Below are 27,932 nucleotides of genomic sequence, written 5' to 3'. Positions count from 1 at the left end.
GGTTTAAGGGTTCCGCCCTCTCTTTACTTTCTACTTCCTACTGGATGGCGCTTGGGAACACGGGAAAAGGAGCATCTTGGGACTTGTAGTCGCCTTAGGAAAGGAGCGCTCCGTCAGCGTGGCGTGGGTTTGTAGCTCTGGTGGAGATGAAGGGGAAAAGGCCAGCTGAACGGGGTCCCGGGTCCGGCCGTGAAGGGAAAAAGGGAAAGAAGGAGGTAATGGCGAAGTTTTCGGATGCTGTCACGGAGGAAACCTTGAAAAAGCAGGTGACTGAAGCCTGGAGCTGCAGAGCGCCGTTCAGTCACGGTAACCTGGCGCTGTGAAGTGGGGTAGGGGAGAGGGGGGCGCCTCTGGGAGTCCTGGCGCTCCAGCCAGACCCTGGGCAGCAGGGTCACTGTCCTTTGGGAAGAAGAGAAGAGTTGTTTACCACGTGCGACCCTCCCGGGTTCCAACAGCCTAAGTGGCTGTCGCCTGTCACTCAAAGTTCTGTTTGGGTTTAGAAACGTGAAAGAGAAAATGTAAGGCAGTGGCGTTCGGGAAGTAGAGGGCTTGCAGGTTCCTAGTAGAACTCTAGAATCAGACCGCTGAGTTAGAATCCTGCACCGAGTGTGTGTCATGGGCAAGTTTACTTTTATTATTATTATTATTTTAACTTTAGGTACTTTACAATGTAAAATGGGATAACGAATAGTATTTACCTCGGAAAGCTGTTGAATGAGATTAATCAATTAATGTATGTTAGTGTCAGTAAATTTTTCACTAAGTAGGATCAGTAGACATTTGACGATCATTGACTTGTGTGGGTTTTGTGTGTGTGTGTGTTTTGTTTTTTTTTTGTTGTTGTTGTGTGAGTTTTTAACCCCCTCATAGTGACGATTTAGTTATTCCCTCGATAATGGAGCGAGAGCATTTGTCCTGAGCTAAGGTGTGGCGGGTGCCTGAGCTCACTTTTTCATTGCTTGCTTTTTGTTGTTGTTGTTGTTTTTCCTTTTGTAATAAGATTTTATTTATTGTCTATTAAACTTTCTATTTATTACTGGATAGAAATAAATTGAGAAGGGAGCGGGAGAGAGGGAGTAAGAGAGACACCTGCAGCCTTGCTTCACCACTCATGAAGCTTTTCCCGCTGCAACTGGAGATCGGGGCTTGAACTGGAATCCTTGCACGATATATTGTGTGGGCTTGACCAGGTGTACCACTGCCTGGCCCATATTTACTAATGAGAATGATAGGAGAGAGAAAGAACCAGACATCACTCTGAAACATGTGCTGTTGGTGATTGAACTCTGGACCTCATGCCTGAAAGTCTAATGCTTTATCTACTGTGCCACCTCCTGGACCACGCTTACTCATTTTTCTATACCTGGAATTTGACTTCATCTCCTGTGTGTTGACCAAGAAAAGAACCTACACAAAATGTTTCTGATCTGCTTCAAATATCACCTTGTAGGATAAAAACCCTCTTTAGTGCATTCTCATGCTTTCCCTTCTAAAGTTTACCAAGATTTTTGTTTCAGGTGTTAATGTGATTTGAATCAGTGAGTCCTGAGGGTTCCAGGTGCACAAAGAAAGTGAGAGCTGACTATTTAAAGTGCAAGCTCTGTACACTCAGGACCCTCTCAATTTTCCTTATCTGTAGGTTGGCCATAGTGATGTCCACTTAAGGTTGTTGAGAAGATCAAATGTGCTAATGAGGCAGAGAAGCAAGAGTTAACTTTTTAGTAAACTGAAATTAACTTCTTAGTTGAAGAAGAAAGATGTAGTTGATGGCAATCCCCTCCCCCTGCCCCCCTATAATTTATAAATGGGAATTTCTAATCAAAATGACCTTAGCTGGCCACCAAAGAGCCTGTTGCACCTGCCAAGGAGTCCATTATCAGACTCCGCTCAAAATGTACTCTCCTGATATCGAAAAATTGGCCTGTAAGTTTGTAGCTATTCTTTTAAATTTGTTGCTATTCAGGCAGTTAAAAATGTATCTTTTTTTTTTTTTTTTGGACATGAGCCCACTAAGCCTGCCAGCATTAAGTAAGCACTGCTTACTGAGTAATTGCCTCAGTATGCCCCATTTCTGTCTCTTTTTTCATTTAGTTTATTTTTATTATCTTTATGTATTTATTGGATAGAGACTGCCAGAAATCGAGAGTAGGGGAGAGATAGGGAGAGAGACAGAGAGACACCTGCAACCCTGCTTCACCAAAAAGCTATAGGTGGAGACCAGGGCCTTGAATCCAGGTCCTTGCACATTGTGACTAACTTGAGCGCTCAACCAGGTGAACCACCACCCGACCCCTGTCCCATCTCTCTAAACAATAATGCCTGTAAAGTACTACTGTATGGTCGGGGGAGATGGCACAATGGTTATGCAAACAGACTCTCATGCCTGAGGCTCCTAAATCCCAGGTTCAGTTCCTCGTACCACCATAAGCCAGAGCTGAGCAGTGCTCTGGTGTTTCTCTCTCTGTGTGTGTGTCTCTCTCTCTCTCTGCATTTCTCTCAAAATAAAATAAATAAAATTTTTTTTTTTTAAAAAGTACTATTGTACGTGGCACCTTGTAGATGGTGGTAGTGATCATGATGATGATAATGATCATTCTATAGCTACAGAAGTGATATTTGTAGAAATCAAGAAAGTAGAGAAGTTTGTCCGTGAACTTTTTTTTTAAGCATATATGTTATAACATCCAATAATAGCACAAGATGAAAAAAAAAAAGCAGGGTTGAAGGAAGCAGTGTAAGCTAGTATTATTATTCTCCTTTTTAATTTTCTACTCTTATTTTAAATTGGTAGGGGGGAAGAATGAACTAAGAAACTGAAATACATGCAATTAAATAATAAGTCACTGGAAAAATCTCACAGCAGGAACCTCAATTTAAAGATGTCATGGACTCATCCTAAGGACTACAGTATTTTCTCTTATTCAAGATCACTTTATTGGAAGAAATATGACTTATAAGACTGTTGTCACAGGTGTACAGATTTATATCTTTCCACAATAGTTGTCCCTCGAGCAACTTGCCATCTTCCTCCACCATAGGACACAGGCTTCCTTGCCCTTTAGGACTTGTATTATTTATTTATTTTTCCCTTTTGTTGCCCTTGTTGGTGTTTGTGTTTTTTTACTACTGGGGTTATCAATGAAGCTCAATATCTGCATGATTCCACTGTACCTGGTAGCCTTTTTTTTTTTTTTTCCCCTGCATCTTTGATAAAAGATGAGGGTTAGGGAGAGAGAGCCAGCGAAGGAGACACCTGTGCAGCATTGCTCCGCCACTCCTGTGAAGCTTCCCTCCTGCAGGTGGGGACTGGGGACTTGAACCTCAGTCCTGACACATGATAGGTAATATGTGTTTTCCACAGGGTGAGCCACCACCCAGACTCCAGCATAACATTTTTTTTAAGTAGTATCAAGTGAGTTTGTAAAGAAAGGAAGCCCTCAAACTTTAGATGCTAAGTTTCTGAAAATCCATGGTCTTCTCCTTTTATTTCCTTTTTGCTGTGTTACTTAGGAGCTAAAATTAGAAAAGGAAAAAAATAATGGTCATGTTTTCCTTCCAACAGAGGCCATTGTTATGGACGTGAATCCCTTTCCTCACTGTGTGATCCCTAACTTCATCCAAAGTCAAAACTTCTTGGAAGAGCTTCAGAAGGAACTTTTAAACTTGGACTTTCATGCAAAATGTAATGATTTATATAAATTCCAGCAGGTATTTATGTTCCTTTCATATTAGCTTGCCTACTTTGGAAACACATCACCCGTAATGAATAGACTATGATGTTCACTGAGCATTGTATTAAAGTAGTACTTTTAATACTTTTAAACTTAAGGTTTAAGTGAGGTTTACCTTGGAGAATTCTTGCCTTACCAGTGTTACATGTTTTGGACAGCAAGATAACTCATCTGGAAAAGGCACTTGCTTTGCCATGCATTTGATCCAGGTTTGAGTTCCCAGTTTCAGCACTGCATTCTCTCTGCTTGCTCTTTCTCTTCATCTCCCTTTCTGTCTGCCTCTCCCTTTCTATCACTGTCTGTAGCAGTGAAGCCCCAATGATGAGAAGAACAAAACAAAACATTGTTGAATGCCTGTCATTTAGAATAAGCCTAACTAATATAGCCATGTACTAGTTAAAATAATGCTGTTTGTCAATTTGTTACCAGAGCACTACTCAGCTCTGATTTATGGTAGTGCTGAGGAGTGCATCTGAAACACTGAAGCTTCAAGTACTCAGAGTCTCTTCCCATAACCACTGTACTGTCTCCTCACCCCACACACCATAACTATTATATGGAGATCACTTGAGAGTTCCTTCTATATAAACACTTTACTAAAGGGAGTTGGGCAGTAGCACAGCGGGTTAAGCACAGGTGGCACAAAGCACAAGGACCAGTGTAAGGATCCCGGTTCGAGCCACCGGCTCCCCACCTGCAAAGGAGTCGCTTCACAGGTGGTGAAGCAGGCCTGCAGGTGTCTGTCTTTCTCTCCCCCTCTCTTTCTTCCCCTCCTCTCTCCATTTTTCTCTGTCCTATCCAACAACAACAATAATAACTACAACAACAATAAAAAACAACAAGGGCAACGAAAGGGAAACTACATATTTTAAAAAAAAACTACTAAAATAATAGAGGTGATAGTTTTGGTGACAGGTAGTCAAGAAATACAATAAGCTAGTTAAGTACATTATGCACAAATGGATTAAGTACATTTGGGGAAGTGGTTTGATGAAGAGAGTTGTATCTAGGAAGGCAGCAGTCAGTCCTGGAGCCGTGGGATTGTGCAGCACAGACAATAGAAAAATAAAGAAAGAAAATGTAAATGGGCCCAAAGGAGTTGAAGCAGTATGTTTACATAAAGGTGTGTACGTAAATGTTCATGGCAGCATTATTAGTAAAGCCCAAGAGTGGAAACAACTCAGAGTTCCCTCAATCGGTGGATAAAGCAAATGTGAGTTGTCTGTACAGTGAAATATTTTCATCTAGAAAAGAAGTACTAAAACTGCTACAACTTAGATGAACCTTCAAAACAAGCTGAGTGAAAGAATTTAATACAAAAATCAGCTTATTGTATGGTTCCATTTCTATGTAATGCCTAGCAAATACATATATAGCAATTGAATGGGGGCCGGGTGCACCTGGTTGAGCACACATGTTACAATGTGCAAGGAACCAGGCTCAAGCCCCCGGTCCCCACCTACAAGAGGAAAGCTTTGTGAGTGGTGACGTAGTGCTGCAGGTGTCTCTTTGTCTCTGTGTATGTGTGTCTCTCTCTCCCTATAACCCCCTTCCCTCTTGATTTCTGGCTGTCTATGAAATAAATAAAGATAATAAAAAATTTTAAAAAAGAAATGAAATGAATGTAAATATATAGAAAGGAGCTAGAGGAAGGGGAGAATAGGGAGTGACTGGCTGCTGGGTACAGGGTTTCATACGGGAGTATGAAAATGTTTTGGAATTAGCTAGTAGTGGTAGTTGCATAATGTAAATATTCTAAAATATGTTGAATTAGGGCAACAAAAGGGAGAACAAATAAATAAATTTTTTAAAAGTTTTAAAACATGTTGAATTATACATTTTCAAATAGTTAAAATTATAAATTCTATGTTATGTGAATTTTATCACAGTTTTAAAAACATAAGTGTGTGTGTGTAAAAACACACATATACATGTATATATATTTGTATTCTTTAATGTCAAACAGCATATATCATCTAGGTGTAGTTATAGAGAAAAACAGGCATATTATTATAACAGCAGATGTGAAACCAAGTTGTAGAAGACCATAAAAGTTTGACTCAAAGACAGGAACTAAAATCACTAGGAGTCCGTTGTCTCAAATAATGTAATAATATACTGAAAAAGATAAAGTAAAACTAGTTTTAACTTTGAAATTGAGGTTATTTGAAATGTTGAAAGTTAGACTGTGGGGCTGTGCAGTTGCGCAGCTGTTTAAGTGCAGGTGGCACAAAGCGCAAGGATCCGCCTAAGGAGCCCAGTTCGAGCCCCCGGCTCCCCACCTGCGGGGAGTCGCTTCACAGGCGGTGAAACAGGTCTGCAGGTGTCTGTCTTTCTCTCCTTTGTCTTCCCCTCCTCTCTCCATTTCTCTCTGTCCTATCCAACAACAACAATAGCTATAACAATAACAACCACAACAAGGGCAACAATATGGGGAAAATAGCCTCTAGGAGCAGTGGATTTGAAGTGCTGGAACTGACCCCCAGTGATAATCCTGCAGACAAAAAAAATAATAATAAAATAAAATAAAAGTTAGACTGTAAAAAATTTGTTGGGCTATGCAAGGCCAGAAGTTTAAGTTAATGGATAAGAGAAACAATATTGAAAAGAGAAAATGTACATGCTGGAAATTTTTTGCAAGGTAAAGTAATAGATCTGAAACCTAAAGGAGGAATTTGAAAAACATGAGTGATCAAATGGTTTTAACTTAAGTATACCATAGATGTATATTTGTTCTTCCCTCCAAATGTTTAGGAATTTTAAAATGAGTTTTATAATATACCATAAAGATGTCAACTATAATCTTTAAATATATTATTATTTTTTAAAAAATATTTAATTAGTTTATTTTTGCCTCCACAGTTATGGCTAGGGTTCTGTGCCTACACAACAAATCCACTGCTACTGGAGGTCATCTTTTTTCTGTTGTTGTTGCTGCTGCTGCTGCTGCTGTTGTTGGACAGGACAGAGAGAAACTGAGAGAGGAAGGGAAGAAAGGGGGAGAGAAAGACACCTGCAGACCTGCTTTACTGCTTGTGAAGTGACCCCCATGTAGGTGGAGAGCTCAAACTCAGATCCTTGTGCCGGTCCTTGCACTTCTCACTATGTGAGCTTAACCTGGTGGCTACCGCCCAGCCCCCTCAAGTATATTATTTTACAGTAGTAAAAAAATAAAAATTATAACTAGGATCATATTAGTTCTTAGCCCAGAAACTCCAAAGGGGCCTCAGGGAAATAGCAGTAGAGTGTATGTGTTGCATACGTGAGGCCCTAGGTTCAACCCCTAGTACTGTGTAAGATGGTAGAGCAGTGGTCTGGTCATTTTCACTTACTAAAAAACAAACAAAAAACATGGAACTCTGGTGGTAGGAATTGTGTGGAATTGTACCCCTCTTACCCTACGGTCTTGTTGATCATTATTAAATCAATTAAAATAAATAAATAAATAAAACTCCCTGAGGATAGTAAGTTACTATGCATGATGACCTAAGTTCAAGCCTTAGGCCACCTCATGGGAGTACCTATAGGGGAAAGCTTCATGAGGAATGAAGCAGTGCTGTAGTGTCTCCTTTCTCTTTGTCTCTTTCTTTCTGTATCTCCCCCCCCTCCCAAGTGTGGTAACTGAGTATTTCTTGAATTAATAAGGTTCAGAGGTACCATACGTCAGGCCTAGACAGTTGAGCAGCAACGTCCAAGTTCCTAGTGGCAGAGCTGCTAGAATACCCACTAAGAAACTGTCCTCAGTATGTCTAACATATGAAAGGAATCCTCTTTTTTTTTTTTTTTTGCATGATTGATCAAGTCTGATGACTTGAAGAAGAGAAGAGAGCCGCACATCTGTGCTTTAAGGTAAGCAAGAAACCATACTTGTTGGGTGCCTAGTATGGGCCAGATAGAGTAGTAAGCACTTTAAATGTTCTGTCATATATTTTGTTGATATTATTATCCCATCAATTCATAGAGGAGGAAGATTGGGGGAAGAATTTTTTTTTAAATTTTATTTATTTATTAGAAAGGAGGAGAGAAAGAACCAGACATCACTCTGTTACATGTGCTGCCAGGGATTGAACTCGGTACCTCATGCTCGAGAGTGCAATGCTTTATACACTGCGCCACCACCTGGGCCATAGGGAACAAATTTCTTTAGGTTTGCCTAGATGAAAATTGATAGAGCTAAGATACAAGCCCACCTCTGTCTGATTCCAAGACCCAGGTTATCAATAATAAAATGTTCACCCTTTCTAGTAACAACATTGAAAGTATCATTTTATATATAAGTTGGCAGGTATTTCTTTAAAAAAAAAAAAAAAAAACCTAGTGTTGATAGAGGTGTCGTTTTATACACTGCTGCAATCTTTTTTTTTTTTATATAAAGATTTAACTTACTAATGAGAAAGGAGGAGAGAGAGAAGAAACCAGACATCACTCTGGTACATGTGCTGCCGGGGACTGAACTCAGGCAGGACCTCATGCTTGAGAGTCCAGTGCTTTATCCACTGCACCCGGACCACCTACAATCTTTCTTAGAAGATGCTTTTGAAAGATGTACCCAAACCCTTAAAACTATCCATCATTTTGTAATAATATCCCATTCATAGAAACTTGCTCTAAGGAAATAGTTATAAATGTGCTTAAATATTCTATATAAGAGTAAAGTTAGTCTAGTTGGTGAAGCCATGTCAATGATGAAAAAACAAACAAAAAAAAGAAAACTATACAACTTTTTAATGTGATGTGTATGTGAATGGTAAAACTTATAACCTTAAAACTACATAGTGTAATTCCATTTTTAAAAAAAGGTACACATATTTGGAAATATACATGTATACAAAGAGAAAGACTTGAAAGAATAGAATGCTTAAATCTGACTAGTAGGATTATACTCATTCTTTCTTTTATTTTATTTTATTATTTGATAGGACAGAGAGAAATTGAGAGGAGGCAGGAAGAGAAAGAGAGATACTCATAGCACTGCTTCACCACTCATGAAGCTTCTCCCCTGCAGGTGGAGACCTTAGCTTGAACCCAGATCCTTGTCCATGGTATTGTGTACTCAACAGGGTGCATCACTGCTCACTGCCTGCCCCCCATATTATGCATTTTTAAAAGCTAATTGAAAATGAGAGACCACCACTAGGGAAAGATAGAAACAGGATGGGGATATGGACCAACCTCCCAGCACCTATGGTTATAAAAGTAGGGAAGCAGTTATAGAAGCCATAGTCCCAGAAGTAGAGAAATATGAAGGGAAGATGACTAACGAGCTCTGAAACCCAGTTCTATCAGGACCCAGAGAGAGAAGAAAAAGAAACAAAGGTAGTCCGGGAGGTGGCACAGTGGTAAAACTTTGGACTCTCAAGCATGAGGTCCTGAGTTCAATCCCCCGGCAGCACATGTGCCAGAGTGATGTCTGGTTCTTTCTCTCTCCTCCTACCTTTCTCATAAATAAATAAAATCTTTTAAAAATATAATAAAAAAAATTAAAATTAAAAAAAAAAAGAAACAAATGACACTTGGAAGTAGTATTACGCATAGGTATGACATAAAAAGCAAGAGAAGGCAGGACCATAGAAAAAGTGGGCAAAAAAAAAAAAAAAAGGATAGATAGACAGGCAGGCAGGCAGGCAGACAGACAGACAGACACTTATAGAAATAATAGTTAACCCATATTTGTGACCTTGGGAGAACCACTGCAGTTTCCAATGGAAGGAATGGGGTCACAGAACTCTGGTGGTGAGAATGGTATGGAATTGTACCCCTGTTGTTTTGTTATTTTGTAAATCACTAATAAAAATGAAAAAAAAAAAAAGAGAGAGAAACCAAAGCACAACTCCAACGTAGGTGATACCAGGGATTGAGCCCAAGTTCTCAAGTTTTTCATTAATCCAACTGTCCATTTTTATTTCAATACCCCCACTCTTAATTCCTCCACTGTTTTTTCTTTGTTTGTTTTTTTGTAACCAGAGCACTGCTCAGAGCTCTGGCTTATGGTGGTATGGGGGAGATTGAACCTGAGACTCTGGCGCCTCAGGCAGCAGAGTCTCTTTGCATAACCATTATGCTATCTACCTCCACCTATTCCTCCACTGTTTTAAATTATTATTTTGTTATAGTATAAACTGAAGTTGGGGAGAGTGATACTTCCACTTTTCTTCCCCTTTAAAAGTGCTTTGACTATTTGTGGATATTTATTTATTTATTTATTTATTTATTTTGTGGTTCCACACAAATCTTTGGGCAAGTTGTTCAGTTTCCATGAAAAATGTCATTGGGATCTCAATAGAGATTGCACTGAAATTATAGATTGCTTTGGTAGAATGATCATGTTAATACTGTTTATTATTCTGATGCAGGAACAAGAAATGTTCTTCCATTTCTGTGTGCCATTCTACTTCTTTTCACAAAACCCTGTAGTTTTCCCTAAACAGTTAATTTTCTAGGCCTGTAGAGCAGCATAGCAGGAAGTAGTACTCTCTAAGAACAGCAACTCTCTTGGGATGTTGGGTTTTTACTGGGTTGTACACATGGCAATACAAGGCCTCCCCTGCCCAGTGAGCTATCTCTCCAGCTCATACATAGTATCATATATATATATATATATATATATATATATATATATATATATATATATATATATGATAGGGAAAGAGAAATTGAGGGAGAAGGAGGAGGTAGGAAGAGAGAAAGAGACCTGCTAGGTCTCTGTAGATAGCAAAATGGTTATACAAAGAGACTCTCAGGCCTGAGGGTCCAATAGTCCCAGGTTCAATCCCCCCACACTACTATAAGCCAAAGCTGAGCAGTGCTCTGGCAGAGAGAGAGAGAGAGAGAGACCGACCTGTAGCACTACTTTGCCACTTAGGAAACTGTCCCTCGCAGGTGGGGACCAGGGACTTGAACCTGGTTTCTTGAACATTGTGTATTCAACATGCTTTGCTGGTCCCCAGCCCCAATATTTTTTTAAAAAAACATTTTTTAAATATTTATTTTCCCTTTTTGTTGCCCTTGTTTTGTTGTTAAGTTCGGAGGCTCCAGCAGGCCGGGCTAGCTTCGCGGTGGTGAACAGAGACAGAAACTCGGGGACACACGGCTGGGCTGAGAAGCTGCACTTTAATCTTTATTCACGAGCGGCAAATCACCACACCATGTGCTTCTCAGTCATTTTCCCTCTGCTGCTGCTGCTGCTGCGACTCTGGACGTCCTTAGCATAGGGGGCGGGGAGAAAGCAGGGGGGAGGGGTGGTGGTGTGAAACTAGCAAGGGCCAAACCATTTCTCTCAGAGGTCGGGGGAAGGGGGCCAAACCAACACGAAGAATACCAACATTGTTTTTTATTGTTGTTGGAGTTGTCATTGATATTGTCATTGTTAGGACAGAGAGAAATGGAGAGAAGAGGGGAAGACAGAGAGGAAGAGAGAAAGATAGACACCTGCAGACCTGCTTCACCACCTGTGAAGCGACTCCCCTGCAGGTGGGGAGCGGGGGGCTTGAACAGGGATCTTGCCAGTCCTTGCACTTTGCGCCATGTGCGCTTAACCCACTGGGCTACCTCCCAACTCCCTATTTTTAAAGATTCATTTTACCTATATAAGTTTTCTCCTTACCTTTCCCACAATAGCACGTATCTTATAAGTGTTGGTTTGTTTCCCTTCTATCAAGTGTAATTTTTTTTTTCTCATTTTCTGGTGTCACGTCTCTATAATATTGTAGTATCCTGCAAGGTTGTCATTCCACAATTCTTAAGTATGCTTATGTGTTATACTATAATAGACTATTCCATATTTATTTGATCTTTATTTCCCAAAGAGATATTCTCATGCCTTTAGTTATTATCTCACTAGTTCCTGATACCCTAGGATAAGCATTTCCCATGGGACTGAGTTGCTTTATGTATCTAAAGGACAGCGAGATGGAGTAAGAGACAAAATTTCTGGGTCTTTGCAAAAAAAAAAAAAAAAGATCTATTTCCTGATTTAATTCTATGATTTCTCTCATGAATATATTTAACAACTAAGAGCAACAATGACAAAAAAAAAAAAACAGCTTATCTTGGGGTTGACTGTGGAAGATAAGTTTAAAATGAAAAACATTCTTAGAACTGATTTCTTTAACAAAATTCACCCCTGGAATAAATAGCTGTGGCAAAGATCCAAGTGGAACCTACTGTATAGCATAACAAGTTATCTTTTATTTACATCTCTAGAAAAGTTCTATTTGAAGATTTCCGGACTTGGCTTTCTGACATTTCTAAGATTGACCTGGAATCAACCATTGACATGTCTTGTGCTAAATATGAGTTCTCAGGTAAGAAAGAGAAAGTTTGTAAAATTGAAAGACCTTATATAAACAGTGATGGAAAGACAGTGTTGTTTTTCTAGAATTTTAGTTTATGTATCTATTGGGATGTTCATAATAAGGAAAATCTGACTCAGCTCATAATGTCCCACCTTATTAGAAGTTAAAAGGCAGTGGTTCTCTTCAGGAATATGATGAGAGCTGTTGACCATATTTTCAGAAAAATGCTGATAATTCACATGTACCGACTTTGCTTGCTATATTAGAAAACTAAGAGGCAATATTACAAGCTTTGCCTTTAGACTTCCTAGGAAACAATGACTTCCTTTAATGCCATTTTTTATTCTCTTTTTTTATTTATTATTTTTATTATTTTTTATTAATTTTTATTTATTAACTCTTATTTTGAAAGTAAGTAGTAAATATATTTTTAAGGAGAAAACTTCAAACATAGAAGTATCAAGGCATAAAGAATAGGAAAGCTATCATGGGAGGGGATGGGATACAGAGATCTGGTGGTAGGAATTGTGTGGAGTTGTACCCCTCTTATCCTATGGTTGTGTTAATGTTTCCTTTTTTAAAATAAATTTAAAAAAATAAAAAATAAATTAAAAAATGATGCTTGAAGGGGCCACAGGGTGACGCACCAGGCTAAGCACACACTACAGTGCACAAGGACCCAGGTTCAAGCCCCTGGTCCTCACCTGCATGGGGAAAGCTTCAGAAGTGGTGAAGCAGGGCTGCAGATGTCTCTCTGTATCTCTCCATTTCTATCTCCCCTTCCCCTCAATTTCTCTCTGTCTCTATCCAATAATAAATAAATAAATAAAATTTTAAAAAGAAAGAAAAAAGAAGTATCAAGGCATAAGCACTGATAGTGTCCTTCTCCTTCCTCCCTCCATTTCTCTTGAGAGGAACCCACTGTCATCATTAAAAGTACATCCTTCCGTTCTGAGCATATGAATGTCATTTTGAAAACCTGTTTGGCTTTCACAAAGAAAGAAAAGTGTTGCATTTTGTTTCATTGTTTTACTAAATCTTAATTTGGTTTTATCCTTATACATGTCCTGGAGAAGGATGGTGATATATATATATATATACATACACACACACATATATATATACAGATACATATGTATATATGTGTATATATATATATACATATATATATATGTAGGATGGTAATATACAGACTAAGTCATTTCATATGCCATTTTTAAAATGTAGAATAAATTCTTTGTTTTTACTTTGAAAGTTATTTTTCTTGTTATTATTATTAAAATATAACTGTATTAGTTTCAGGTGTTGCTTTGCTGTCTTGATAGCAACTCCTACCACTTCCAGGAAGGAAAATGACTTTAGTTCTCAGATTTGCCTGCACTAATTTTTTTCCCTTTAATTAGTTATTTTTTTTACTATTTTTTTTTTTTTAACCAGAGTGCTGCTCAGTTCTAGTTTATAGAATCAACCTGAGACTTTGGAGCCTTAGGCATGAAAGTCATTTTGCATAATGACTGTGCTATCTCCCCGGTCTAGTCAACTTCCTTTCATTATACTACTGATGAAGGAAAATAATCATTTCCTAGTCAGGACCAATATCTGGAGTTTACACATTATCTCTGTGTCTGCATGGATTTTCTCCAAGGACTCTGGTTTCTTCCCATATACCAAAGATGTCCACATGAGGCTCATTAGTGTTTCTAAGTTGTCCTAGCTTGAGAGTGTGAGTATGTGTGTATAAATATGTGAACCGTGTTCACTGGTAGATGAGCTCCCTGCTCGGCTGCGAGTATGTATTGACCATCAATGCCCATGTTCAGTGGAGAAGCAATTACAGAAGCCAGACCCTCCACCTGCACCCCATAATGATCCTGGGTCCATGCTCCCGGAGGGATAAAGAATAGGAAAGCTGGCCCATGGGAGAAAAGGACAGGTTGTGGTGAACCCTGACGTGGTTGAAGAAGACCCTAGAAGAAACTGACTTCCAGGACAGCAAAAGGGTGAAAATGGAAAATCATGAACCAGATTGATACTGTCCAGGAAGACTTAATTTTCAACATTATAACCAGAAAAATTAGCCAACTTCCAGAATCAGAAAGGAATCTACTTGAACATGGATCAACATATGTTGGAATTAATGCAGGTCTCTGTGGCCTAATAGCAAACAGTCTTTTTCGACGTGTTCTAAATGTGACACAGGCTCCTATAGCTTCTGGCTTACCAATGACAGTGATCCCATTTTTGACAGCAAATGTGTCTTACAAAGCTTTGATAAATTTCCCTTTGAGTACAGGTGAGTTGAATTGTGAAACCTGCACCATAATACAAGGAGGACTGGTTGGTCTTGTTTTCGGTGGTCTCTACCCTGTTTTCTTGGCTTTACCTGTGAATGGTGGTCTAGCAGCCAGGTATAACTCAGTCCTGCTGCCAGAGAAAGGAAACATTTTTAATTACTGGATTCGAACTTCTAAGCCCATCTTTAGAAAAATGGTATTTCCTGTTTTGCTCCAGACTATGTTTATAGCGTATCTTGGGTCCAGACAATATAAACTACTTATAAAAAAAGTTCTTCAGTTACCTGAACCTCAATGATTGTTAATCAAATGCATAGACAAAATTAAAATTGTAAAAAAAAAAAAAAAAAAAAAGAATAGGAAAGCTTTCAAGGAAGGAGATGGGATACGTAGTTCTGGTGGTGGGAATTGTGTGGAGTTGTACCTCTCTTATCCTATGGTCTTGTCAATACTTCCATTTTATAAATGAATTTATAAGGGGGGGGCCTCCCTGCTCACAGCTGATTGTTGTCTTGCTCTCTGAAGGGTTCCTCTCAGCTCTTTAAAATAAAGAATAAAAAAACTGACCTGGTGAGGACATTCAGCAGTGGTATGCATGCATGTTCAGTGCTCTGGGTTTATTCCTTGGTGCCATATTAAAAAAAAAACAAAACTGAAAATAGATACAAAAATTTTAGTGTTTATTAAAACATTATTTGTAATAGACAAGAAATAGAAATGAGTTACTTAACAAATAGATGATTGATTACAAGGGGGTTAGTAATTCATAATCCATATAGTAGAATAACTGTGAAGCCATTAAAAGTGATGAGAAATGTGTATGTTGATTTGGAAAGATATTTCCCTTGCAGTTATAATAGTTTTGTTGTTGTTTTAAGATGACCATTAAGGGCTGGATGGTGGTGCACCTGGTTGAGCAAACACATTACTATGTGTAAGGACCTGGGTGCAAGCTCCCGGTTCTCAACTGTAGGAGGGAAGCTTCACTAGTTGTAAAGCAATGCTGCAGGCATCTCCCTTTCTCGTTCCCTCTCTTACCTCCCCCACCTCAATTTCTTTCCATTTTATCAAAAAAAAAAAGTGATTGCATGTTTATTGGGAAAATATATGCAAAGAGATTATGTCTTGATTCTATGTGCTTTTCAGTATTTTAATCTTCTATATAGACCGAGTTTTATTTAACTATGAAAGAGAAGGCACACATGTCATTTTAAAGCTGGAGGAGCTGACATTATAGATGACTAGCAAATGGACTGTCATTAAATGCAAGGTAGCTGTCAGCTGCTCGTTGTCTGCACAGGAATGTTAAGGTGTGCCTTAAACTGTTGCAGATACCCTCCTCTGTCATGATGATGAGCTGGAAGGACGCAGAATCGCCTTCATTCTGTATCTGGTTCCTCCCTGGAACGAGAGCTTAGGGGGCACCCTGGATCTGTACAACACTGATGGTAAGATGAACACTAGCTCTTCAACACCTGTGATATCCTCTGACTTCTTTTTTTTTTTCCCCCTTTTGTTGCCCTTGTTTTTTTTTTATTGTTGTTGTAGTTGTTATTGATGTTGTTGGATAGGATAGAGAGAAATGGAGAGAGGAGGGGTAGACAGAGAGAGGGGAGAGAAAGATAGACACCTGCAGACCTGCTTCACTGCCTGTGAAGTGACTCCCCTGAAGGTGGGGAGCTGGGGGCCAGTCCTTGTGTTTTGCTCCACCTGCACTTAACCCGCTGCACTACCGCCCGACTCCCCTCCTCTGAATTCTTAAGCACATTGTACTTCTCAAAAGACGTAGAAGCCATTCATCACGGTGACTACATCTCAGGAACAGTTAACATCAGTCTGGAAAAACCACTTAAATTGTGCTTAAAATAATCATTCCTCCGGAGATAACTTAGATTTGATGTAAAAAAGAAATAGATCGTGCTTCTGAAGACTATGAAAATGGAGAGAGCACGTAAAGCTGTGTGGTGTATTTTACAGGATGTTGGGGTTTGATGTTGTTTAGTGATTGATTTCAGAAGTTGATTCCAGAAAGCTCTCAGTACTCATTCCACCCTTCATCAATAATGGATAGATAGTGTAGTAATAACAGATGTCACCAGGCTGGGGTAGAGAGCATAATGGTTATGTGAACAGACTCTCATGCAATCTCCTGCACCACCACTAGCCAGAGCTGAGCAGTGCTTTGGTAAACAAAAAAACAAACAAACAAAAAACATGTTATGCGAACAGACTCTCATGCAATCTCCTGCACCACCACTAGCCAGAGCTGAGCAGTGCTTTGGTAAACAAAAAACCAAACAAACAAAAAACATGTCACCTATCAGAACTATCAAGTATGAATGCAACAGATGGAAAAGGGTGGTATTTTGGGATCTGAAGGGTACATCTAGATACCCTAAGAAATTTGAGAACTGTCAAGGTGAAATAAAGCTGCCTAGGAGTGGTTAATGAGAATGAAGCCACATTTATGGATGTGTTCTCTCCTGGTGCAGAACACTTTCAGCCGAAGCAGATTGTCAAGTCTCTTATCCCTTCATGGAACACACTGGTTTTCTTTGAAGTGTCTCCAGTATCCTTTCACCAGGTAAAGACTATAAGCCACAGATGTATAGAGTGCTGAAGATCATGCTTTTTCATCACCCATCATAAGTGTGACAGCAACCTGTTGGACTTACGTGACCAGGTTGTTTACACACCTAGCAGGCAGGATTGTTAATGTGCCTTTGTTGATAGGCTGCTGGTCTTGTCCTTTCAGGTGTCTGAAGTCTTGTCTGAAGATGTGTCACGCTTGTCTGTCAGCGGCTGGTTTCATGGTCCTTCACTGGCTAGGTTTCCTAACTACTTTGAACTTCTCATACCACGGTGCCCTCACATCCCACGAGATGTAAGGATAAATGCCTGTTGCTGGGGTTCTTGTCTTGGAAACTTTTTTTTCCCTTTGTTTTAAACATGACTGTGCCTGATAATGAAACTAAACTTTAAGCTTGTCTTTCTGCTTTACACAGATAAACCATTAATTGTTTGTTTCTCAGACAAAGTTTTCCCAAGAGAAAATTACAGTGGCTGGGAGATAGCTAACCTAGTAATGCACATGCCTTGCCATTCTTGAGGCCTTGACTTAAAACTTGGCTCCACATGGGAGTACCATAGATAATACTGTTAGCAAGCAAAAATCAAACCACCATCCACTGCAAGGAAGCAAAAGATGTTTATTTACGAATTCGAATCCGGGCCGAGAGGTGACTGACAGCAGTCCACCAGCTCGACCCTGAACAAGGCTCAAACCACACAATTTATAGGATTCTAGAATACATTCTGGGTGGAGAATATGCAAAACTAGAATTCTGTCACACACTCAATAGCATTTTACAGAAAACGCAGGATCCAATCATTTCAGACATTGCAATACCCTAAGCAGCCTATAAGAATTGTCTAATTTCAAGCCTTTATGCAAAATAGGGTCACCACACTTTCTCGTTGTCAGCCAAGACCACCTGACTATCAGCTTCCTTGACCTTGAGCAAGTGGTTGGGTTTCAAGGACTTGGTTAGGCCAGCTATTCTTTTTAAGACAAACAACAGGTGGCTTACATCTTGGTGTGTGGGTTTTGTCTAGCCCCCCCTTTTTTACAGGAATTTTCCACTGCAGGCAGAAAAGCAACTATACTTATAACTCATGCTTAAACTTTTACTTAAAGCAATTCTAGAGTTACTGCTTCTAACATTCCCCACTAGTCTTTGCCAGGAATCAAATCTTTGATTCATCTTCTTTCTCTTTCTCTGTATAAGCTTCTATATACTCTGTCCTAAGGACCATTACCTTCTCAGATTGTCTCTTGATCAGGGAGATCAATGATCTTAATAGACAGGGTCCTCTCTGTTGTCCATTGGGCATAAATCCAGATCTTAGTGATCTGAAATCCCCACACATTTAACTGCAATATAGTCATTTTTAACTGGAGGTGTTCATGACTTCTGGTCCTCCACAGTCTTTACCAGATTGCAGAGGTCAAAGTTTAAGTCTGGATACCAGGTCCCAACTGGGTGGAGTCCCGTCTTGAGATGCAATCACGTCTCTGGTGTCTGGATGGCCATGTCAGGTTGAGGGTTGATGTGTCCACTTCCCAGTAGATTGAGGTTGCCAACTCCTGATACCTACCACTGGTGGTTTCTGTTGAGCTAATGACTGGTCTCTCCCAAAGGCTCGTAGCACAGCATTCTAATTTGTCCTGCAATATAGGCTGGAGATCTGTAAGAACTTGGTAACAGTTGTGGGATGGATCAGAGATAAGAGAATCACAGATCATGACAGCAGCAGTCTGCCAAAAGCCATTTCAAAGGGAGACAGTTTGTTTACAAATGGGAAACAGTGCACTCTCAGAAGGGCCAGGGGCAGCAGTGGTACCCATCCCCCACCAGTTTCAAGGGTAAGTTTAGTTAAAGTCTCCTTCAGGGTCTAATTTAACTCTCTGCCCAGAGCTATGGGGTCCATTAGCACAATGAAATTTCTAATTTGTTCCCATTACTCGGGCCACTAACTGAGGCACAAAAGCATGAATGTCTGCTTACCAGAACCAATGGTGAGAGGGAACTCTCCACCTGGGCACTGTTTTATCTAAAATTTTCTTGCTCACTCTCTATGCCCCCTCAGGCTTTATTAGGTAAACCTCTACCCAACCTGAAAATATGTCTATAAATATCAGCAAGTACTTATACCCAAAAGTCTCTGATTTTACTTCTGTAAAATCTATTTAGTTTCCAGTCCTAATCTCTCGCCCATCTTAATCTTTCTCCTTACCGTATGCAGGGTCCTTTGGAAGCAGGGAGTCTAGTAGAATCAATGCCAAGGCTGGCCCTGTTTGCTGTGTAGCTGCACAAGTGGCTTCATCTGCCCTCCAGTTTCTTTTCTGATGTCTGGAACAATGGATCACGGCTGCTTCTTGCAGGGTCCATGTGGCCTCCAGTAGGTTCAGTATCTGGTCCTTGTGCTGGATCTTCTTCCCAGTGGAGGTCAGGAATTTTTCTTCTCTATGTGCTTCATGCACATGTCATGTAGCCAAGGCATACCTCTTGGCAGTCATGCTTTTGCAGGGAGCCTCAGGATCCGTCTCCAACATCAGGGTGGCAGGGTTCAGGCTGGTGGCAGCGCTGAATTTCACTCATGGCTGGTCTAGGAACAGAGCTTGGTAGCAGGTTAGATGGGCATTGGACTTGTCCCAGTGATGGCTTGTCTGTTTTCTTTACCAGTTGTGCCACAGGTGCTGTTGTCCTCAGGCATTTTTGTTTATCCAGCAGCCACTGGGCCCAATATTTGACAAATAGGCAACAGGTCTGTGCCATGGCCCGTTTTTGGGTCAGCACTCCCCGGCTTATGCCTTTAAGTTCATCCACAAGCAGTCTAAATGGCTTGTTGATAAAACAGCCTTTCTTCCAGTGTCCTTTCTCTTTTCAGTAACATCACTGATCTTTCTCTACCCTTAGCCCCATCTTTCTGACTTTTCTTTTCTCTCTGGCACTGCCCCAACTTTCTCTTTCTTTCTTTTTAAAGTCTAATGTCAAAACATTTACCAACTTCTTAAAAACACTCTGAGCAATCTCTCAGCTTTCCTTTAAATCTTTCTGTCTTCTGTAGCTTTCTTTTAATATCTGGGGCAGATTTGAGCAACAAAAGGCCAAATTTAGTGCCATTCTATTTACCTTAGAGAGATTTGTGGGCCATTTTACTGCCCCTTGGAGACCCCCTAAGAGAATCTGGCAGTATGATTGAAGGGGTATCACTGCTGTACTTGTACATTTGTAACCAGTAAGACATACACAAAACCAAATTAAGAGCTTACCAAAATTGACAATCTAATGACCAGAATTGGCCTATACATCTCTGTATAATTTTAGAAGGCCTCTTTAACAAACAGATATACCAGTATAGTATATAAAGTCAATACCCAATTTGTTGACATGATAAAATGATTATCTTGTTTTTTTTTTAAACTTTAAACAAACTCTAATTAGAGAATTAACACATATTAGTGATAATGCTTCTCAAAACATCTCCAGTGTCAGACAAATGCCAAATTTGCTGTGGACCAATATCTACAAAACAGTTCACAGGACATTTTGGGGGCCCTCCAGAATGTACCGGAACTTTTTCAGTTAAATACATAGATAATTTGCATATCAATCTGGAGATGAAGAATTGTCACCTTAAATACTTAGACTTTTACTTTGAATCTTCAGCTACCCTAGCAAATTAATTTACAGTTATATTACCACATAAGAACTGTGTTGGAAACTCCTTTTTTTAACTTTGATAAGAATGCAGCTTCAAAGCTATTTACACTTGTAAACTTAAAATTAATGTTTCTCAGGCCATTCGCTCAAACAAAAAGTCATTAATTTTCTTACATCCATCTCAAGGCTATAAGCCGGTGCCTTGACTTTTTCGTGTGGCTGGTAATCAAAGCTAGACAGGTGGATGCTGTTTGGCCCATTCCGGCGCCGGGCAGAGCCTCCAAGGCCTCCAAGGGTCCGGACCTGGGATGGAGTATCTCGCTGGGGCCTCCAAATGTTAGCAGTCCACCAGCTCGACCCGGATTCGAATTCGTAAATAAACATCTTTTGCTTCCTTGCAGTGGATGGTGGTTTGATTTTTGCTCGCTAACAAATACCAGGGGAGCTCTGTGGATGAGAGAGTAGCTGCTGAAGGGTCTCCTCTTCCTCACTTCTCTCCCTCTCTAAATGAGAAAACATAGAATGAAGATCTGCCTATGTTAATATTAGTGTGATGTATGTATAAGAGCAATAATAATTATTAACTCATCCTTTCTGCATGTGCTCCCTCTTTGTAAGCATGAAATTTTGTATGATTGGATCAACCCTACCTACCTGGACATGGAATACCAAGTTCAAATTCAAGAAGAATTTGAAGAAAGTTCTGAAATTCTCCTAAAAAAGTTTCTTAAGGTAGGCCAGCATATCAAATTCTATAAATCTTGTTTGGCATGCAGTCTTACTGGTTGGGTGGGTAAATACAGCCAGGAGAGTTTTTGCTGTTTTTTGCTTTGTTCCTGGTTAGAAGGTCTGACATACTCTTCTTCAAATAAAATAGAGAAATGGTGATAAGAGCTAACATTAGTGTTAAAAAAGAAAAAAAAAAGTTGAAAGATACTCTGTACTGTCTCGTTTCACATTTTTAAAAAAATTTTTTGTTTATAAAAAGAAAACATTGACAAAACCATAGGATAAGAGAGGTACATCTTAGCACAATTCCCACCACCAGACCTCCATATCCTATCCCCTCCCCTGATAGCTTTCCTATTCTTTACCCCTCTGGGAGTATGGACCCAAGATCATTGTGGGATGCAGAAGGTGGAAGGTCTGGCTTCTGTAATTGCTCTTGCTTCACATTTTACAGCTGACATTAGAGTATTCAAGAAATTGAGAAGGCTTATAGTAAATAAACTAATTCAGCTTGGTTAAGTCATGTTTGAGATTCTCATTCATACTTATAGCTGATAGGACTTAACTTTTTGGAACACTCTTTGGGAAAATGCATTAAACTAGTGTTTCTTGTGGAGATTATTTCAGTAGATTAATATTTTGTATTACACATGACTTAAAATTTAGAATGTTAACTAAAGGGGGTGAACTCAGATAATCTGTACTGTTATGTAGAGATTTTCATCCTAATGATGTTGACTATTTTCTCCTTTCACATCTTATGAATTATTTTTAAAATTTTTTTATCTTTATTTATTTATTGGATAGAGACAGCCAGAAATTGAGAGGAGGGGGGGGAGATAGAGAGGAGAGAGACAGAGAGACACCTGCAAACCTGCTTCACCACTTGTAAAGCCTTCCCCCTGTAGGTGGGGACTGGGGCTTGAACCCAGGCCCTTGTGCACTATAATATGTGCGCTCAACCAGGTGCACCACCACCCAGCCCCATCTTATGAATTATTTCCTTTAAAAAATATTTTTTTTGGTTTGAGCCCCCGGCTCCCCATCTGCAGGGGAGTCACTTCACCGCCTGTGAAGCAGGTCTGCAGGTGTCTATCTTTCTCTCTTCCTCTTTGTCTTCCCCTCCTCTCTCCATTTCTCTCTGTCCTATCCAACAATGAATGATATCAACAATAACAATAATAACCACAACAAGGCTACAACAACAAGGGCAACAAAAGGGGGTGGGGAATGGCCTCCAGGAGCAGTGGATTCATGGTGTAGGCACTGAGCCCCAGCAATAACCCTGGAGGCAAAAAAAAAAAAAAATTAATTGGGAAGAGACAGAAAGAAATTAAGAGGGGAGGGGGGACATGGAAAGGGACAAAGACATCTGCAGCCCTGCTTTACCACTCATGAAGCTTTCACCCTGCAGATGGGGACCTGGGTCCTTGCGCACTGTAAAGTGTGCACTTAACCAGGTATACCACCACCTGGCTCCTGAATTAGGATTTCCCTAATTTTGTAGACATTTGAGAGACCTAGAAATTTTACATAACATACACAAGTACTAAGGAAATGACCCAAACTGACACTCTGTTCTCTTGGCTGACGTGTGTAGATGGTGTTTCTAGTCTTTGTCCTGGCTTTATCTCAGGTATAGGGGATCATATGTGAATGGAGGAGTTAGCTGGTTAACTGGTTCTTTTAAGTTAGCTGGTTATTTTATTAATCAATAGAATGATTCTGCAAAGTTGCTCTACCTGTACGATCAGTGTGAGGCCATAAGGAAATGTACTATTACTTTGTTTGCTCTTTTTTTTTTTTTTCTAGCCTGAAAAATTTGCAAAGGTCTGTGAGGCGCTGGAGAAAGGAGATGTGAAATGGAGCAGCCAAGGTCCCCCTAACAAAAGGTAGACGTTGTCATCCAAGATAGTACTTATTTCTGCACTCAGCACTGCCTCTTTGCAATCTCACCTCCAATTATAGGACATTTTCCTTAAAGACAGAAGAGATCTTGACAAAAATCCCACTGTTATAACAACTTGTGCTTCAGTAAGTCGTGCCAAGATTTAAGGAGAGCATTTATTCCACTTAGGATCTGTATTTCTTCCATGAGCTGTTTCACATCTGCGGCTTTGATGCTTTTCAGGTTTTATGAGAAAGCCGAAGAAAACAAGCTTCCTGATATACTGCAGGAGTGCATGGAATTATTTCGCTCCGAGGCACTGTTCTTGCTGCTCTCCAACTTCACAGGCCTGAAGCTTCACTTCTTGGCCCCTTCAGAAGATGATGAAATTGAGGACAAAAAAGAGGAAGCAGCAGCCTCTGCTTCTGATAGCACCAAAGAAGAGACTAGCCATAGTTCTTCTGAGTCTGAGGCTTCTCAAGTGGCCATCAGCAACAGCAGCCCGTGCAGCAGTGCACAGACAGACCCACACCCAGAGGAAAATAAAGCAAAGAAAGGCAAGCTATTGTTACTGTTCGTCCATATTTACCAGTAAGCATTCACCATTCACTCAGCAGTTATCTTTTTTTCTCTTGCTGTCAACCAGGGCCTTGGACATGTATGATTTCACTATTCTGTGTCAAATTTTTCATTCAGATAGAGACAGAGAGAAGGGAGACACCACTAGAGCCTCCCTGTGGCAAAGCAGGTACCCTATCCAGTGAGTTCTCAGACTTACCTCCACTCAACAAGGTTTTTTTTTTTTTTTCAGCATCCACTGTATAATGCATGCTACTGTTTCAGGGATCTGTCCCTAAATAGGTTACAGATTAAGTCTTACTATGTTAAAAATGATAGACACCATGCAAAATGTCTGCTCCTTTAAAAGAAATGAACTAGTGAATCATGAACTCCAACTCCATCAGGGCCCAGAGAGAAAAGAGGAAAAAGGGAGGGACATTTAGATGTAGTAATAGGTATATGTGTGACTTAGAAAGGAAAAGATGGAGCCTAAAGGGGGGGGGCAAACAGTTACAAATATAGGCAGATAGTTGTAGAAATTAATAGTGAACCCATATCTGCAACCTTAGAACTGCTGTAGCTTAGAGTGGAAGGATTGGGGATTTAGAACTGTGGTGGTGGGAATGGGGTGGAGTTGTACCCTTATCTTATAATTTTGTAAATCATTATTAAACCACTAATAAAAAAGGTCTTTAAAATATATTTTTTAAATTTTTTTATATATTTATATATTTTTCTTTTGTTGCCCTTGTTTTTTATTGTTATAGTTACTATTGTTGTTGTTGTTATTGATGTCGTCGTTGTTAGATAGGGCAGAGAGAAATGGAGAGAGGGGGAGAGAAAGATAGACACCTGCAGACCTGCTTCACCGCTTGTGAAGCGACTCCCCTGTAGGTGGGGAGCCAGAGGCTGGAAGCGGGATCCTTAAGCCAGTCTTTTCACTTTGCGCCATGTGCGCTTAACCCGCAGCACTACCGCCCGACTCCCTTTAAAATATATTTTAATTTTTTGTTTTGGCAGCTAGCTATTCCATCTGAAATTTATTGCAAAGAGAGATTTAGAAATTAACCAGTGGTGGTGCATCTGTTTAAGTGCTTGTTACAATGCTCAAGGACTCAGGTTCCTCCCTGGCCCCCACCTATAGGGTGAAGCTGCACTAGTGCTGAAACACTGTTGCAGGTGTCTGCCTTTCTTTCCTTCTGTGTTTCTGTCATTCTCTCTCAATTTTTGTCTCTATCCAAAAATAAATAAATATTAAAAAATTTTAATTCTCCCATGCCAGGTAGTCAAATCTGTTAATTGTGCATAAGTTGTTTTGATGAAGTAGCAAGCAGGTCAGCTAAAGTTATGGGAATGGTTTCCTTTTAGTGTTGCATCATTCCTAATTATCATACCCTTAATAACTGAGCAGTAGCATCAGTGTTACTTTAATTTTTTTTCTTGCTATCATTTTTTTTTTTTTCCTTAGAATCCAGTGTTCCTACATGCCAGGGGGAACTGAGGCACTGGAAGGCTGGTCATTACACTTTACTCCATGACAACAGCATAACTGAATTTGCCTTGGACTTAATTTTCTACTGTGGTTGTGAAGGTAAGAGGGAGGAAGGGCAGTGACTTGTTATCTTCAGAGGGCAATCTTTTCTGAGTGATCCTCTCTAATTGAAGCCATTCAGAGTAAGTTGCCTTGGCCAGGTTCTCAAATCTCAAAAACTCAGTGTTGAAAGCACCTTAGGGCTCATGAATTTTAGTCTCCCAATTCAAAGTATGATTCCTATCTGTGACTTGGGTACCACCCCTCACTTCCAACTCCCAGATCTCTTGATTTTTTTTTAATGGTCCTTTTTACATTTAATAATTTTTCAGTTTTTCATCAGTGTAAATGAACTCCCAGATGCCCCAGGTTATTTTTGTACTTGAGATTTTACTGCTTTTAGTAGATTTTTTCTTTCCTTAATTTTTATTGAGAGAAAAGGGCACACAGAAAACAAAGCGCTGCTCAGATCTGGCTTATGATAGTGCTGGGAATTGAACCTGGGAACTCAAGAGTCTCAGGCATGAAAGTCATTGCATAGCCATTATACTATCTCCCCACCCCCCTAGTAGATTTTTTTTTTTCCCTAGATAGAGACAGCAGGGAAAGAGGCAAAGATGGGGGGGCAGAGACACCACAGCACCACTCCACAGTAATGGGAGCCTCCCCTGGTACAGGTGCTCCCACATGGTAGCAGGGAGTCAAACCCAGGTAAAGTCTGCTCCACTAGGTAAACTCTCCTGGGTCCCCAGGCTTTAAGCACTATATGTTCAGTTACTTAAACAGAAAATGTAAGTCTTGCAGTGAGAATTTTCTGAGTGCTCTTTTTTCCCCCTTTGTAAGGTTGGGAGCCAGAATATGGTGGCTTTACTTCCTACATTGCCAAAGGTGAAGATGAAGAGGTAAGAGCTTCTGATAACAGATTGTTTTGTTTTTTGTTTGCCTCCAGGGTTATTGTTGGGGCTCAGCACCACGAACCCACTGCTCCTGGAGGCTATTTTTTTCCCCTTTTGTTGCCCTAGTTGTTTTTATCATTGTTGTGGTTATTATTATTGTTATTGATGTCCTTGCTGTTGGATAGGGCAGAGAGAAATGGAGAGAGGAGAAGACAGAGGGGGAGAGAAAGATAGATACCCACAGACCTGCTTCACCACCTGTGAAGTGACCCCTTGCAGATGGGGAGCCGGGGGTTAGGGTTAGGGTTAGTAAGGTTAGGGGGCTTGAACCGGGATCCTTATGCCGGTCCTTGCACTTTGCGGCATGTGTGCAAGATAAGACACCTGCAGACTTGCTTCACTGCTTGTAAAGCGACCCCCTACAGGTGGGGGGTGGGGGGCTCGAACAGGGATCCTTACACTAGTCCTTGTGCTTCGCACAGTGTGTTACTGCCTGACCCTCTGTGAGAAACGTTTTATTCATCAGAGACACCGTTTTTTGTCCTTCTACTAATGTGTTTAACTGACTAGATTCATGTTGGTCTGCCTTGCAGTTATTCTAATATCTATTAGAAAATATGATGGACTACGATGCTAAAGTGTCGCCACTAAACGTTTATTTTGTACTGAGAAATTCCAAAGAAATTAAGTTCTGCATGGTACAGTGCCACAAATCTTTGAATGAAATGAAGAAATAAAAATAGATGAAAATTTTCTGTGTATATTTTGGAGTGGAAAATATCTTGATAGCGGAGGCCAGGCAGTGGCGCACCTGGTTAAGTGCTCACATTACACTGTGCAGGGACCCAGGTTCAAACCCCTGGTTCCCATCTGCAGGAAGAAAGCTTCACATGTGAAGCAGAGCTGTAGGTGTCTCTCTTTCTCTCTCACACTCTATCTTCCCTGCCCCTGTCGGTTGCCTGTCTTTATCAAATAAATAAATATTCATAAAAAATAAAATAAAAATATTGTGATAACCAGAGTGGTTGTTGTTAGTAAAGGATCTTTTCAAGGATCTCCTATCACCAGTTCTTGATATGGAAACCATTGGTTCATTGATAAGTCTCTGAAAAAGCATTGAGAGTTCACTCTTGTTCTGATACGGTATTGTATTTGCTTATTTCAGCTGTTAACAGTGAATCCAGAAGACAACTGTTTGGCACTGGTCTACAGAGATAGAGAGACTCTGAAATTTGTAAAGCATATTAACCACCGAAGCCTAGAACGAGAGAAAACCTTCCCAAATGGAACAGGCTTCTGGGACTTTTCATTCATCTATTATGAGTGACAGGGTTGGGCAAAGCTGACAAAAAAGAGACCCTTCACTACTACGGTGAAGTCTGACAGAGTGAAGCATGGAATAAAGTGGAGTTACTAAGTAACTGACAGTGTGCCTAAAAGTTTGTGTGGTTGTCATTTGTTTGTTAGTTGGTTTGATAGAAAAATTGAGAGGATAAATAGAGTTAGATTATCTGCAGAAGACTTCTAGGAGGCATGGCTATGGAGAGACACTTGTAACACTACTTCACTGCTAGTGATCGTGAAGCTGTGGGGTAGAGGGTGGCAGTACCTGGGGCTTGAACCCAGGCCCTTGCATATTGTAATGTGTGCACTCAACCAGGTGTGCCACTACCCATCCCCCAGCAATTGTCCTTTTTTAACAGGACTCATGATTGTCTTCAATGTTGACCTTGAGTTTGGAGCTTATCTTCTGATTAAAAAGATAAAGCTCGTCTGGTCTT

General features: G+C 40.1%; 1 protein-coding gene and 1 pseudogene across 4 annotated transcripts; both read left to right on the top strand.

Annotated features, from left to right (window-relative positions):
* Positions 1-70: 70 nt before the first annotated feature.
* OGFOD1 (2-oxoglutarate and iron dependent oxygenase domain containing 1) lies at positions 71-27,590 on the top strand. Of its 4 annotated transcripts, none has more exons than XM_060185519.1 (13): positions 71-306; positions 3,563-3,708; positions 7,534-7,580; positions 11,934-12,034; positions 15,651-15,767; positions 16,812-16,903; positions 17,075-17,203; positions 21,165-21,278; positions 23,088-23,167; positions 23,407-23,720; positions 25,193-25,315; positions 26,099-26,157; positions 27,317-27,590. In XM_060185519.1, exons 1-13 carry the CDS (start codon positions 147-149, stop codon positions 27,476-27,478), a joined length of 1,644 nt encoding a protein of 547 aa, XP_060041502.1. In that variant the 5' UTR covers positions 71-146; the 3' UTR covers positions 27,479-27,590. The 4 variants fall into 4 exon arrangements, with proteins under 4 accessions (XP_060041502.1, XP_060041503.1, XP_060041505.1 ...); XM_060185520.1 differs by having other exon boundaries at positions 130-266; XM_060185522.1 differs by lacking the exon at positions 3,563-3,708 and having other exon boundaries at positions 168-306.
* Positions 13,944-14,632, top strand: LOC103110913 (transmembrane protein 126A-like; annotated as a pseudogene).
* Positions 27,591-27,932: the final 342 nt, after the last annotated feature.

Source organism: Erinaceus europaeus, chromosome 2, assembly GCF_950295315.1.
Source record: "Erinaceus europaeus chromosome 2, mEriEur2.1, whole genome shotgun sequence".
In the NCBI taxonomy this organism is placed as follows: domain Eukaryota; kingdom Metazoa; phylum Chordata; class Mammalia; order Eulipotyphla; family Erinaceidae; genus Erinaceus; species Erinaceus europaeus.
Note: the sequence above shows the minus strand (reverse complement) of the source record. Positions and strands in the feature narration are given on the sequence as shown.

What these genes read in the sequence shown, in the direction of transcription:
- OGFOD1 (XM_060185519.1), top strand. Translation starts at nt 147, where the DNA reads ATGAAGGGGAAAAGGCCAGCTGAACGGGGTCCCGGGTCCGGCCGTGAA. An exon ending in TGCTAAATATGAGTTCTCAG is followed by an intron (nt 12,035 to 15,650) that starts GTAAGAAAGAGA and finishes AAACTGTTGCAG; the next exon opens with ATACCCTCCTCTGTCATGAT. An exon ending in CAAGGTCCCCCTAACAAAAG is followed by an intron (nt 23,168 to 23,406) that starts GTAGACGTTGTC and finishes GATGCTTTTCAG; the next exon opens with GTTTTATGAGAAAGCCGAAG.